This window comes from Leuciscus leuciscus (assembly GCF_965113295.1).
Source record: "Leuciscus leuciscus genome assembly, chromosome: 1".
NCBI lineage: Eukaryota > Metazoa > Chordata > Actinopteri > Cypriniformes > Leuciscidae > Leuciscus > Leuciscus leuciscus.
The window spans coordinates 30,454,988-30,470,318 of NC_138725.1; the positions used below are offsets into that span (position 1 = coordinate 30,454,988).

The following is a 15,331-nucleotide window of genomic DNA, read 5'->3' on the forward strand; positions in this document are numbered from 1 at the left end:
AAACCGCATACTTCCTTACTATATAGTAGGGGAAAAAGAGTAGGCGAGCGAAAAAGTATGTACGAATCCTCTGTATTCATAAAAGAGTAGGCGAGAATTACCTGGGTGACGTACTAATTATCGCGAAATTCGGACGTACGTATACTTACAGTGCGTTCGAATATGCCTACTTTCCTACTATATAGTAGGCGAAAACAGTACGTGAAAGAAAAATTATGTTCGAAACATCAGTATTCATAAAAGAGTAGGCGAGAAGTTCCCGAGTGCCGATTTTCGAGTGCTCGTCCGATGGATACTTTTCTATCCCAGGAGGCCACGCGAGAGGATATGTCATTATCAAACATCGCAGAGATCAGTGACGCGGGTGCTTTCAAATGTGAGTAAACACGGTTCCTTGTGTTAAAATTGCATGTGTTGAACTAATGTAGAGTAAACTATTGAATTAATAATATTATTATTATTATTATTATGAATTGTTGAAGGTGTAAAGACGTTACACAGTATAGTTTAGCTGTGATGTTGCTGTAAAAACACGTTTTATTTTGTATAGCTAACAGGGGACCTCCAGTAAGGACACGTAAGTTACGTCTCTAAAGTGGATTTACATAAACCATATACATCTTAAAGACGCTTATTTTAAATGTCTATTTACATCTGGCAGGAAAATCTTCACTAAGTATTGCAGAAGAGCACATCACAACATGAAATAGACATCTGAGTGATGTATGTGTGCTATTATGTAGAACAAATCTATAAAGTAACTAAACATAAGTTATCTATTTTATTTGTCCATTAGTACTGTTGATAAATTGAAGAACATTTATGTTGGATAAAAAGTTAAAACAACCTCAACATGTAAATGTAGTGTTGAGCTCATAAATCACAGAGGTAACGTGAATCTCATCTGGATGTTACAGGGTCAGATGAACAGATGTGTGTTTATCCAGTGGAGAGTGGCTCATGAAGCTGAATGCTGCCATCAAAGGCTTTGAGTGAGTATACTACAGAAGTGAATAACAACAACTATTTAAATATTAAGTTGTAGTTTATTTTAATTATTGTAATTTCAAACAGAGCTATTACAGCACTTTTCTGATTCTTGATTTCTGTGCATTTGCTGCACAGCTTTTGTGGTAGAGCAGGACCTGCAAGGAAAGGTGATGGTGGCGTTTGTGAAAAAAAAGCGTTTTTGTCTTCTAAATAATAATGAAATCAAATGACATTGTGCTGTTAAAATGACTGCAGTTATGTATGTGCATTTTTGTAGGATCTGAAATGTCAGCAGACCGGTGTGAGCACTGAGGATGAAGAGCACAGAGCTGAATCCTGGAAATGGTGCCATGGACAAGATCCTCCATCTCTCCACCTGCTCTTATGAGACCCTCCATCACTCCACCTGCCCTTACGAGACCCTCCATCACTCCACCTGCTCTTATAAGACCCTCCATCACTCCACCTGCCCTTACGAGACCCTCCATCACTCCACCTGCCCTTACGAGACCCTCCATCACTCCACCTGCCCATACGAGACCCTCCATCACTCCACCTGCTCTTATGAGACCCTCCATCACTCCACCTGCCCTTACGAGACCCTCCATCACTCCACCTGCCCTTACGAGACCCTCCATCACTCCACCTGCCCTTACGAGACCCTTCATCACTCCACCTGCTCTTATGAGACCCACCATCACTCCACCTGCCCTTACGAGACCCTCCATCACTCCACCTGCCCTTATTGCCTCAGATTGTGAAGCACAACACATCACGCAACAACCTCCGGCACGAAGGAACGGCTCACCTCTGGCGGTCAGCTGATTAATCAGAATAAAGCCTCAGAATGGGAACCGCTGTGTTGAGATGGCAGAAGGATGTGGGGTTCAGCGCCTGTAGCCTACATACATGATTGTAGTTTGAATAAAGCTTTATTTCATGTGTTGACTTATGCATTTGTTTATTGTGTGATGGTGACTTTCATTCATTCTTTTACTAATTTATTAATATTTCTCATTGTTGTCAGTAAATAAAATAAAATAATTTAATTAATTAATGCTTTAATTAATAGTTTTAATGAAAATGTAGATATGTTCACTATATACACACACTAAAAAAAAAAAAAATTGTGTCTAAACATAAGATTTATGTATTTGAATTGCATAACAAATTCCCATGCATTTGGTTTACATAGTTTTAAGATAAACCAATCAATACTCCTGAATGTGATTCATATGTTTAAGTCATACATAAATGAAACAGATAAGATTTATGTAATTGTATTAATAAACTGAATGTGATTTATATTTGTCAGTCGTATGTAAATGAAACAGGTAAGATTTATGTAATAGTACACAGAAAAACGCCCATGTTAAATTAACACTGCTCAGTGTTCATATGTGTGCACACTACAGAGGTAAAGCGGTGTTGAAGTTAATGAGATAATTAAGTGATGATTTAGCATTAATTATGAACACCTGCTGTTAACAAGCAGAATCACTGAAGGAAAGAGAAACACAAGAACTACAACTGACTTCAGCCACAGCCTTAGATGAAATCAACTGAAGAAAAAAGAAGACATTAAATCTGTGAAGATCTCAGCAGAGGAGGATTAAACAACTCCACAAAGAGAATTACTAGCTTCACTTATTACTAACCAGACTGACTTTATTTCATTTCCGTTTGAATTAAATCAATAGTTGTATTTTAAAGTCACCATGATGGTGGTTAGCGTTTGCTTTAGTTGGGCTCTTGACCATTGACTCTTTAATATAACATTTTCTCTGACTGCTATAATTATGTGTTTATAAAACACGTTTGTTGCAGCAAAAAAGCCAAGAGAAAAAGAGATCAAGTGATGTTGGCTGTTTATTTTTTGAAAAAAAATTTTTTTGAGTGCATCTAGAGTGTTTTCATGCATAGCTATGTCATATGACATACATTTCATTTTGTTTGTTTTATTGAATTATATCATTTTCAGTAAAAAGTAATATAATTAAGAATTGGTCAGCATTTATCGTTGTTATTATTGTATGTTTTGGGGTGGGATAGCAATGCAATTCATTCTGGGGTAATATACATTTTTTATATTAATGATACTTACATTTTTCGAGTATAAAATCAACAGTTTTCTCCAAAGGCGAATCTTCGCATAGCTGCCCTTTGTGCAGACATTACAAACGCTGAGGAAAACCGTTCTAGGTAGGGCTGTCGAGTTACTGATGTTATGAGGTGTATGTATATATATATATATATATATGTCATGGGTTCGCATACATAATATGAGATTTTATACACAGGAAAAAAGAACCTACAAGGTTGAATATCTTAAAGCCACACTAAGTAGAAATTGTGTTTTTGTCAAACAGCGACCCCTAGAGTCGCTGTGGAATACTTGCACTGTCGTAAATTATATTATAACATTTTTACATGATTGCAGCTAAATCACAAGTAAATAGTCTATAGTCTAGGCCTACTGTATAATTTAATTTGTGTTGTTTTTATTGGAATGTAAACATTACAAAATGCCAGATAACATCAATTAAGTTAAATGTACGTCGCATTATTTCATAACATTGGCCGTTATGAAACATCTTGAGTAATGATGAATTGCTTTGACTTGTGAAAGTGAAAACTAATAAACTTATATTAATGTAAAAATATTTTTCCAGTGTGTAATTCATTGTAATGACATTGTGTTTTCCTCTTTTGTGCACCTTTACATAATACACCAACACTTGTATCTGTTCCCAAGAAAGTGGTAGCTGAAATATGTGCAGTAAGTGGACATTTTTTTAATAACTTTCCAAAGGAAAGAAAGTATAAGACTTTGTAATGTCCATTTGTTTCCATTGCACTGGACAGTGAATAAACCCTCTCAGATAACTGTCATATGGAGGAACTAGCCTACCTGCAAGTGCATAAATAACTTTACTTAATTTATACTTGTATGCTTTATGGCAGCAATATAAGTTGCAGGATTCCACATCTACAGAAAGGCCTACAGAAGAGTCTGGACAGACAGAGGAGACATAGGCCTACAGGTGGGCAGTGGATAGCCAACTTTTCCTTATTTGTTGCATGAGGCATGTGTCTAATATCTCTTGTTGCAGGCACTTGACCACTGGCTTTTCTTTACAAAGAACAATTGAAATAAAACTCAAGGAACTAAGTATATTGGTCTTTTATTAACCATATAATGAAAAGTTTTTTTTTTTTTTTTTTTTTTTTGGCAATGTTGTGTAATATGGCACATGCAATAATGTCACAGGCCCTGTCAGGTGTGCAACCCTCAGACTTATCAGACACTGAAATCTTCCCTTTAGTTAGCCAAAGTTCATTTCATTGTGTGCCCTTGTCCTGGCTACTGCATTGTAACTGGTTTGGGTCAGGGAATGGGGTCATAAACACCTGTCTGCAGGCAGGAACATGTCATAATCACCTATGAAAAAATGCAGTTCTGTTAGGATCAGCATAAGTGTATGTAATACAGTGAGCTTGATATTTAATTGTGGAACTTTTCTTACCACTTTCAAATAATGTGCATAAATGTGAATCTCTGAAAATACTTAAGTCATGCACAGATCCTGGCCATTTTGCTTTCACATTTGTGATATGGAAGATTTTAGTCAACTGCCTTTTTTTATTTGATATAATATTATTAATCTGGAATATTAAGAATCCCAATAGTAACTGGGCTGCACATTTACATTGTGAACCCCCTTTCTGTTCACATAATCCCCTTCATTGAGGCCTTGATGGCAGTCTATGGAAGCCTATAGTCTATGGTACCAATCACGTTAGTGAAGCCTGAGTGACATACTGTAATCGGCATGGTCATGATTGCATGATCTTCATAAAAAATGATAGCCAAAAAAAAAAAAAAAAAAAACTGCTTTAAAAAAACTGCTTTACAACATTGGGTCTTAAAAACCTAAAACTTTTTTTTAAACCTAAAAGCGCCAGGTAAACTCCGAATGACACGACAGACAGCACTTTCCATCAAGTTCTCCGCATCTCCAATAGTGTAAAGGAAAGAGCCACTCGCAAATAATCTTAGGGCAATGCAAACAGTTTGTGCTGTAGTTAAAGCCCGACTCCGACAAGTCGAAAATAAATGTGCGTTTCCAACAAATTAATAATGTAAACGTCAATCTCACGAGTCACGAGAAAAAATATAAATCTCAGAAAGTGCACTATCGCGCTGCGCTGGACTTCCCGTATCAGCTCCGCTTAATAAAGCTGCCATCTAATCCTGTTTACATGAAATAAGCCTGCTCCCGAGCAGGTTTAAGCTTACGGACCTGTTGCTATGACAGCAAGTCCAGGATGAGCGTCGAAGAACCAAACAATCCAAGATCATGCCAAATCGTCAACAATCAAATCCAGCTAACTAAGTTTAGTTAGCGACGTACGAAGAACGAGCCCCTGGACTTTTCACGATCGGATAGCTATCCGATCTGAGAAAATGCATGAAGTGGCCAGGTGTAAACAACCCCCATGACAAAAACATACGCACGAAAGCCGAAAACAAACGCTGGTTGGCCTCTCACGTCCAAGTTTGACGAAGTGGTGGGGGAAGTGACGTATGCCGTAAAGCAGTCGAATTTTGTAGTTCTTTTTGTGCTCTTGTTACTACCCGAACACCGAAGTTACATAGTGCCAGTAAAAGCGATACAGACCCTGTCAGGCTATGGCAGACGTGTCATTCAACCTATTGTAAGTCGATGTACCATCACAAGGATCTTGGAAATATATTATGAAGGTTGTAAAGTTACATAGTGTCGCTTTAATATATATTTCTTAAATAATTCATTATAATACATTTAAAAAATGAATTTTTTGTTATTTATAGGTCTAGGCCTGAGGGATGAAACGAGTTAAATTCAACAAGAAAAAGAGGAAAACAAAGGAGATTTAAGCTACTTTTGCTTGTGGATGAAAATGTTTGGATATAAAATAAAGAAATTAACAACATATTTAAGAGATGACCATTTTTGGATTTCGTAATAAAAATAAATAATATCGTTAAGGATAAAACGGTGGGTCACATTAGTAGGGTTAAATATAAGAACTTAAATTAAACCTAAATGTATTCACAAAATAAATGTGCAGCAGTTTCTTCAAAAAGACCACAAAATGAGCAAGTTTAATCAATATCAAGATATTTACAGACAGATGAATTAAACGTGTTAACGCTTGTTAACGCTTGTGATAACGCGTCGTAGGTCACATGATAACGTCAACATGGCAGATGTCCGGTTCGCACTCATACTTAACGAGATCAGGCTATAAAGTACCTACTCTTTTAGCGCTTTCGAAGTAAGTACATTTACATTTATTCATTTAGCTGACGCTTTTATCCAAAGCGACTTACAATTGCTATATATGTCAGAGGTCGCACGCCTCTGGAGCAACTAGGGGTTAAGTGTCTTGCTCAGGGACACATTGGTGTCTCACAGTGGATTCGAACCCGGGTCTCTCACACCAAAGGCATGTGTCTTATCCATTGTGCTATATAGTTGGCGAAAAACAGTATATGACAAAAGAAGTATGTTTGAATTTACAGAACTCAAAAGAGTAGGCAAAAAGTACCCAGATGATCTACTACTTCCGGCTAGATTCGAAAGTGTTCATACGATGGACACTTTACTATCCCATGAGGCCTCAGGAGAGGATTTGTGAATGGCAGTGAAGCGACAACTGATGCTGGAAGGTCACATGACAATGATAACATGGTGAATGTAGTATATATGGATTTCATTCATACTACACATAACATACTTTTTAGAGGTTGTGAAATAATTACTTATTCAAAATAAATACCTACTCAATAGAGTATGTATTTCGGATGCAGCCATTGAGCGGACATTTACAAGCCACCATTTTCAACCAAAAAAGACAACTTTATGCATTTTGGCCATTTATTTTCATCACCACAGAGTTTTGGAGGCCTAAAAACAAACATTTAAAAATGGGTTTCAAAGTGCAAGTTTAGCAAACGAGAAAAGCCTGGAAAGTCACTAGAAGATTTTACATTATCTACATTCACAATTTTACAAACAAGCTTGTCCATGACAGAAACTTACTGTAATCTAAAAAGAACCCGAGTTCAAATGGTAGACTAGAGATTCATAAATACAGATCCCAGAGAGAGAGGGTGTGTTTAGTTTTGTATGACCTCTAGGGCTTAGTGATCAAACGTCAGATAAAGTTTATTATAAACTATTAAGCATCACAATATTCATATACAAACTGTGAGAGCACAGGAATACAATAGGGAGACCAACTCCATTACATCAGCAGTGCTTCATGGTACAAGGTGTTCCCGCAGAGCAGTTTTGGAATCATTTGCTTGGCAAATTCTTAAGAGAATCATGGATATGTTTTTCGTTAGGAAATTCTGCTGTTAAACGAAAAACATGTAATGTAAACTGATGGCTTCAAAAGCATATACCAATTAACCTTGGAGCTTACAGTAGCTGCATTTAAAATGCTCAATTTAAGATTACCCATTTATACAGAAATTTATAAACTTCTGGAACCCTATGGTTGTATGGTATTTGATGCAAAATGACAAGTCAGAAACAAGCAAGGATTGGTTTGTCAGTTTTATTAAGAACCTCTCTTTTGCCCTTGAACCATTACAGGACCAAGTGAGGCCTTGCCTTCCCACTGAATGCCTAGAGAGAAGAGAGCCAAGTTAGAGCACTTGAATAAAAGCAACCTTAGAAAGAGCAAACGCTACCAACCTCCATAGGGAGAAGCAGCAAATTCACCATCAGGACCACATGTTGAGTCACAGCAACCACAAACTTGGTCGTTTCCATCAGCAGCAATCCACCTGCAAAAAGACAAGACACGGAACCTTCAAAATGAACAGTCCATACATTTTATTTTATATTATTAAATAAAATAAAAAGTACCCATTGGCAAAGGAACAGGATTTGCGCTGAGCATCACTGGGTGCAGAAGCAATAGTTGCCTTCAGAATACATGTTATGTAGATCTGCAAGGGATGTCATACAAATCACAAAACCAAAGCAGACCAGAAGAGAAAACAAATTAACGCATGATATTCGTAATACATACAGAAAGACTGTTGCCCTCATGGAACATAAACGCCTCCAGCTGGAAGTGGATCTTGTCAACCTGAGACCGAGGCATGAAGCGGGAGCTGGAAGCTGTAGTTTTGGCATCCACAAAGCACCTGATGACAAAGCAATCACAAAAAGTAACTCATGAATGTCAATTGTAGAGCATCAAGCAACTAGACTTTACCCATGACTCTGTGACAGTGGTTACAAACAACCTAAAACAGTCCTACCGCATCAAGGGCCATGACCTTACCCATGATTCTCAATGAAGGAATATCTTGGAAGGGAGTTCACATCAGGTACTTGAGTGGCCACACAGCGGTCCACAAACACACGCAGAGGCACATGATTGTACTGATACACAGATGCCTCGATGTTAATAACGTCACCCAGGAAATAGGAGTATGAAGGCCTCTGATAGGACCAATCATCTACACAAATAAAAATGTATAATTATTTTTAAGTGCACAACCACAATAGCAAGGGTAAAGGTGTATTTTATTGAAAGAAACAACCTGTACCAACCCATCATGATCTTCAGGGAGAACAGCAAGACTTCTTCACCAGCCTTGGTTGAGGCATAAGGGAACCATGTTGGTCTCAAGGCATCACTGCTTACATTTTGAAGCCTGCGGTTCATGAAAGTACCCATTAAATGGTCTCCCAGTTGCTTGAGAAAGTACAGAAAGTCACAGAGATCATTTACCTTTGATAATGGCATTGAACACCAACAATTGCACCATCGGCCCGGGTAATCGGAATACCTGCAAGCGCCTCAGGGGTGTAGGTAAGAGAGAAGGTGTAGACAAGCTCATCCTCATTCATCTGGAAAAAGACTGTGGTTACCAAGAGGGTCATCCCAGAGACTTCACGTATACCAAGACAGTGCCCTCATATTACTATGAATGGGAAAGTGCTCGGTGCAATAGTGGAATGACTCCAAAATAAGAGCATCAAAATGTTGTTGATTATTTAAAGGCAAGTAGTTTGAAAATTCAGGATTTTCAAACAGCTAAGACCAAGTAAACTGACTTTCCTTGAAAGATTTTGGCTATCTTCTGCCACACCAAAATAACCCATTAAGGTTTATGAGTTCTTACCATCAGCAAGCTGATGCAGTTCTGTAATTCATAGTCAAAGATGAGCACTCTTGACTGAGGATCCTGACCAACAACAGGACATCCACCTAAAGACAGACCAGTTGGCTGGATCAACTGACCATTGCTGAAAAAGTCCTGCTGGACCTCTACAAGAACCCGATTCTCGCCGCATTGAACCGCTACGCTGCTGGGAGTCACGGGTTGCCTCAACTGGAAGTCCACCGCCAACTCACGCTGCACCTCGGGAACAATGGGATACCGCCAATCCAAAGGCTTCACTGGACCCTGCAACAGCTGCTTCTCCTGAAGGCCAAAAGGCTCCTGTGCAAGGCTTTTGAAGTCGTGACCCAAAGGACTCTGAAACTGAGAAGCCACTTGCAAAGGGTTCCAGAGCCCTAGAGGAGAAAGGGCAGGACTTCTGGAAGCTGGATCTGATTTTGGCCCCATGCTTCTTGGACTATGACTGTACCTCAAACTTCCCCTGACATCATGCAGCTCAAATGCAACAATCACTAAGACAACTATCAAGAACCCCATCCTAACAAACTTTGACTCAAACACCACAACACACACCAGTAATTGGCTTTGCCTGTTTGTATACCTTTGAATTAAGGTGGCTCCACCCCTTTTACCTTAATTGATTACCTTTGATTCTCCTCTGGACCTGTAGAGTTTATGCATTAGCCAATGAGAGCGTGCTATAATGTCACTAGCCAAAAAAAGGCTTGAGGTTTTAATCTAATGTCTTTTTGCAATTAGGAAACTGACAGTTTATCCATGTTAGAAACTTTGGCTGCGTTTGAAACCGCATACTTCCCTACTATATAGTAGGGGAAAAAGAGTAGGCGAGCGAAAAAGTATGTACGAATCCTCTGTATTCATAAAAGAGTAGGCGAGAATTACCTGGGTGACGTACTAATTATCGCGAAATTCGAACGTACGTATACTTACAGTGCGTTCGAATATGCCTACTTTCCTACTATATAGTAGGCGAAAACAGTACGTGAAAGAAAAATTATGTTCGAAACATCAGTATTCATAAAAGAGTAGGCGAGAAGTTCCCGGATGATCTACTGCTTCCGGCCAGATTTTCGAGTGATGGATACTTTTCTATCCCAGGAGGCCACGCGAGAGGATACGTTTTTGTCAAACATCGCAAATGCTGTGCTTTCAAATGTGAGTAAACACGGTTCCTTGTGTTAAAATTGCATGTGTTGAACTAATGTAGAGTAAACTATTGAATTAATAATATTAATATTAATATTATTATTATTATTATTATTATTATTATTAATTGTTGAAGGTGTAAAGACGTTACACAGTATAGTATAGTTGTGATGTTGCTGTAAAAACACATTTTATTATGTATAGCTAACAGGGGAGCTCCAGTAAGGACACGTAAGTTACGTCTCTAAAGGGGATTTACATAAACCATATACATCTTAAAGACGCTTATTTTAAATGTCTATTTACATCTGGCAGGAAAATCTTCAATAAGTATTGCAGAAGAGCACATCACAACATGAAATAGACATCTGAGTGATGTATGTGTGCTATTATGTAGAACAAATCTATAAAGTAACTAAACATAAGTTATCTATTTTATTTGTCCATTAGTACTGTTGATAAATTGAAGAACATTTATGTTGGATAAAAAGTTAAAACAACCTCAACATGTAAATGTAGTGTTGAGCTCATAAATCACAGAGGTAACGTGAATCTCATCTGGATGTTACAGGGTCAGATGAACAGATGTGTGTTTATCCAGTGGAGAGTGGCTCATGAAGCTGAATGCTGCCATCAAAGGCTTTGAGTGAGTATACTACAGAAGTGAATAACAACAACTATTTAAATATTAAGTTGTAGTTTATTTTAATTATTGTAATTTTAAACAGAGCTATTACAGCACTTTTCTGATTCTTGATTTCTGTGCATTTGCTGCACAGCTTTTGTGGTAGAGCAGGACCTGCAAGGAAAGGTGATGGCGGCGTTTGTGAAAAAAAGCATTTTTGTCTTCTAAATAATAATGAAATCAAATGACATTGTGCTGTAAAAATGACTGCAGTTATGTATGTGCATTTTTGTAGGATCTGAAATGTCAGCAGACCGGTGTGAGCACTGAGGATGAAGAGCACAGAGCAGTGGCGGCTCTAGACCACAGTAACTGGGGGGGCCAGGCAGGGGCCACTTGTGCTTTTAGGGGGCACACCTTTAACATTCATCTTAACCTATTTTCAGTATTATTTCAAGTCATTTTTCACCATGTCATGTATGACTGCAATCTCTAGAAAAAGCTAATAAATAATATTAGCTAAGCTAATAAAACAATTTCAATTCAAATGAATGTTTCATTATGTTTAATTGTAGTGTGATATAATGATCAATAATAACACATTTTTAGCATCTAAGCACATCTAGGCACTTTTTTACACCTGGGGTGGGCGATATGGCAATAATATATCACAATTTCTTTTTTTTCAGGAAAATCACGATTTTATCACGATTCTTTTTTCATGTTGGTTTTACTATTTTGCAAGTGACTGAGCATTACAGCCAGACTAATTTCCCTATTTTAAAAACATAGCCTTATAGGTAACAAAATATAAAATAAAAAAGAATGGCAGACATTTAGGCCAAAGGCGAAGATAAAAATCTTTGTCATTATTTTCTTTGTTATTAAAAATTAAGAACAGAGATACAAATTACACATACACAACTCAATATACAAATGAAATAAACTGCTTTATTTGTTCAGCTATAGGTGTATTTAACAGTATGAGAAAGTAATTAAATGAACAAATATGAAAATAAAACACAACAGACTTAAAGTTCTCAGTCAAGAGCAGTGAATGATTTCCTCTGTGTGTTTTGTTGTTTTATTAACATTAAAGGGATAGTTCTCCCCCAAAAAAGTCATATTTACTCTTAAGTTGTTTTAAACCTGAATAAGTGTCTTTCTTCTGTTGAAAATAAACGTTATTTGAAAGAATGCGAGTAACCACAACAGTTGATGTACCGGAAGTCAATGGGGACCAGCAACTGTTTGGTTTTGGGTGAACTATCTCTTTAAGTACAAGCGGCAGCATGTTTATTATTAGGGCTACTGTCTCTTTAAGAACTGCACGCGACGCTTCTAATATACACGCATATGACAAGCAGATTTTAATTAATTTTCTCTGTTTGCTTTCACTTTAGACATAACCAACTTTGTTTATGTAAACAATGTCTGTATTTGACAGTATTAGCGCAACATAAGACTCAAAAGATAACTTATTCCAGGAACAGGCTTTTAGTGCATGTACGTGTCGAGTGTAGCCTACGCGCTCAGTAAAGCGTATGTTTGAAAAGCGCATCAGCAGCGAATGACATGTTTAACCGGCAAGGCTTTAAAGCACATGCAAATAATGAACTTTTGTGAACTGCAGTGTCACGTTCCTCTGCGTTAACATTTGATGTGAATATACGTCGTGCTGCAGTGTAGCCTAAATGAAGGCGCCGCAACTGAATAAATGCGCAGTTGTTTGGTGTGATTTTACGATTCCAAATTTAGGGGGGCCAGAGGGGCGGCCAAGCTTGTTGACACTGGGGCACTGCCCCCCCCCCCCCCCCCCCCCCCCCAGAACCGCCACTGGCTTACAGTAGCTGCATTTAAAATGCTCAATTATTTAAGATTACCCATTTATACAGAATTTTATAAACTTCTGGAACCCTATGGTTGTATGGTATTTGATGCAAAATGACAAGTCAGAAACAAGCAAGGATTGGTTTGTCAGTTTTATTAAGAACCTCTCTTTTGCCCTTGAACCATTACAGGACCAAGTGAGGCCTTGCCTTCCCACTGAATGCCTAGAGAGAAGAGAGCCAAGTTAGAGCACTTGAATAAAAGCAACCTTAGAAAGAGCAAATGCTACCAACCTCCATAGGGAGAAGCAGCAAATTCACCATCAGGACCACATGTTGAGTCACAGCAACCACAAACTTGGTCATTTCCATCAGCAGCAGACCACCTGCAAAAAGACAAAGACATGAAACCTACAACATCAGAAAAGTCGACTTAAATAAACCCCCCAAAAACCCATGTACCCATTGGCAAAGGAACAGGATTTGCGCTGAGCGTCACTGGGTGCAGAAGCAATAGTTGCCTTCAGAATACACGTTATGTAGATCTGCAAGGCATGACAAACAAGTCACAAGACCAAAGCAGATGGAGGATAAGTCAAATTAACGCATGATATTCATAGTACATACAGAAGGACTGTTGCCCTCCCGGAACATAAATGCCTCCAGCTGGAACTGGAGCTTGTCAACCTGGGACCGAGGCATGAAGCGGGAGCTGGAAGCTGTAGTTTTGGCATCCATAAAGCACCTGACGACAAAGCAATCACAAAGAGTAACTCATGAATGTCAACTGTAGAGCATCAAGCAACTTGACCTTACCCATGACTGTGGTTACAAAAAGCAACTTAAACAGTCCTACCGCATCAAGGGCCATGACCTTACCCATGATTCTCAATGAAGGAAAATCTTGGAAGGGAGTTCACATCAGGTACTTGAGTGGCCACACAGCGGTCCACAAACACACGCAGAGGCACATGATTGTACTGCTTCACAGATGCCTCGATGTTAATAACACCACCCAGGAAATAGGTGTATGAAGGCCTCTGATAGGACCAATCATCTATACAAAAAACACTTTAGGCACAGCCACAATTGCAAGGGTAAAGGTTTATTTTATTGAAAAAAAACCTGTACCAACCCATCATGATCTTCAGGGAGAAGAGCAAGACTTCTTCACCAGCCTTGGTTGAGGCATAAGGGAACCATGTTGGCCTCAAGGCGTCACTGCTTACATTTTGGAGCCTGCGGTTCATGAAAGTACCCATTAAATGGTCTCCCAGTTTCACAAGAAAGTGCAGAAAGTCACAGAGATCACTTACCTTTGATAATGGCATTGTACACCAACAATTGCACCATCGGACCGGGTAATCGGAGTACCCGCAAGCGCCTCAGGGGTGTAGGTAAGAGAGAAGGTGTAGACAAGTTCATCCTCATTCATCTGGAAAAAGATTGTGGTTACCAAGAGGGTCATCCCAGAGACTTAACATATACCAAGACTCTCATATTGCCATGAATGGGAGAAAGTGCACTGTGCAATATGGAAGAATTCCTGAAGAGCAAATCACCAATTAGTCAAGTCTTCACATCACTACAGCTGCCCTCAGAAGCTCCAGTGTTGCCAGAGATAGTCAATGTTTTGGAGACATGCGCATTGGCTGTTCCTGGGTAAAAACTAGCTTTAACACTATTAAGGCACAAGATTTGTTCTGGTTTCTTAAGCTCCTTTCATACCGTTTGTGGGATAGTTTACATCAGATGTTGGTTTGAAGGGTTATTTAAAAGGCAAGTAGCTTGAAAATTCAGGATTTTTCCTCCATTTAAATAAATAGAACTTGGTCTTAGCTGCCCTGGAATTGTAAATGACAACCAAGTTAACCGACTTTCCTTGAAAGATTTTGGCTTTCTTCTGTCACACCAAAATAACCCATTAAGATTAATGAGTTCTTACCATCAGCACGCTGTTGCAGTCCTGTAATTCATACTCAAAGATGAGCACTCTAGACTCAGGATCCTGACCAACAACAGGACATCCACCTAAAGACAGACCAGTTGGCTGGATCAACTGACCATTGCTGAAAAGGTCTTGCTGGACCTCTACAAGAACCCTGTTCTCGCCACATTGAACCGCTACGCTGCCGGGAGTCACGGGTTGCCTCATCGGGAAGTTCTCCACCAACTCACTCTGCACCTCAGCAACAGTGGGATACCTCCAATCCAAAGGCTTCACTGGACCCTGCAACAGCTGCTTCTCCTGAAGGCCAAAAGGCTCCTGTGCAAGGCTTTTGAAGTTGGGACCCAAAGGACTCTGAAACTGAGAAGCCACTTGCAAAGGGTTCCAGAGCCCTAGAGGAGAAAGGGCAGGACTTCTGGAAGCTGGATCTGATTTTGGCCCCATGCTTCTTGGACTAGGACTGTACCTCAAACTTCCCCAGACATCATGCAGCTCAAATGCACCAATCACTAAGACAACTATCAAGAACCCCATCCTAACAAACTTTGACTCAAACACCACAACACACACCAGTA

At 39.0% G+C, this 15,331-nt stretch overlaps 2 protein-coding genes across 3 annotated transcripts; both read right to left on the reverse strand.

Annotated features, from left to right (window-relative positions):
* Positions 1-7,155: 7,155 nt before the first annotated feature.
* Positions 7,156-10,031, reverse strand: LOC309501004 (zona pellucida sperm-binding protein 3-like). Of its 2 annotated transcripts, XM_082172860.1 has the most exons (8): positions 9,188-10,031; positions 8,794-8,912; positions 8,613-8,716; positions 8,341-8,518; positions 8,083-8,200; positions 7,917-7,999; positions 7,743-7,834; positions 7,156-7,673 (listed from the first exon to the last, which is right to left on the reverse strand). In XM_082172860.1, exons 1-8 carry the CDS (start codon positions 9,722-9,724, stop codon positions 7,606-7,608), a joined length of 1,299 nt encoding a protein of 432 aa, XP_082028986.1. In that variant the 5' UTR covers positions 9,725-10,031; the 3' UTR covers positions 7,156-7,605. The 2 variants fall into 2 exon arrangements, with proteins under 2 accessions (XP_082028986.1, XP_082028987.1); XM_082172861.1 differs by lacking the exons at positions 7,156-7,673; positions 7,917-7,999 and having other exon boundaries at positions 7,686-7,834; positions 9,188-10,023.
* Positions 10,032-12,954: 2,923 nt separating this feature from the next.
* On the reverse strand, positions 12,955-15,200 carry LOC309494762 (zona pellucida sperm-binding protein 3-like; the record flags this gene model as incomplete). Its single annotated transcript, XM_082164172.1, has 8 exons — positions 12,955-13,033; positions 13,103-13,194; positions 13,271-13,353; positions 13,436-13,553; positions 13,688-13,865; positions 13,944-14,047; positions 14,125-14,243; positions 14,754-15,200. The coding sequence occupies 8 exons, from the start codon at positions 15,198-15,200 to the stop codon at positions 12,966-12,968; spliced, it is 1,209 nt and encodes a 402-aa protein (XP_082020298.1). The 3' UTR covers positions 12,955-12,965.
* Between the last annotated feature and the right edge of the window lie 131 nt (positions 15,201-15,331).

Coding starts and splice junctions, on each gene's coding strand:
- LOC309501004 (XM_082172860.1), bottom strand. CDS start 9,724: ATGGGGTTCTTGATAGTTGTCTTAGTGATTGTTGCATTTGAGCTGCAT. Junction 8,913..9,187: donor ACTGCATCAGCTTGCTGATG/GTAAGAACTCAT, acceptor GTCTTTTTCCAG/ATGAATGAGGATGAGCTTGT. Junction 7,835..7,916: donor TCCTGTTCCTTTGCCAATGG/GTACTTTTTATT, acceptor GTCTTTTTGCAG/GTGGATTGCTGCTGATGGAA.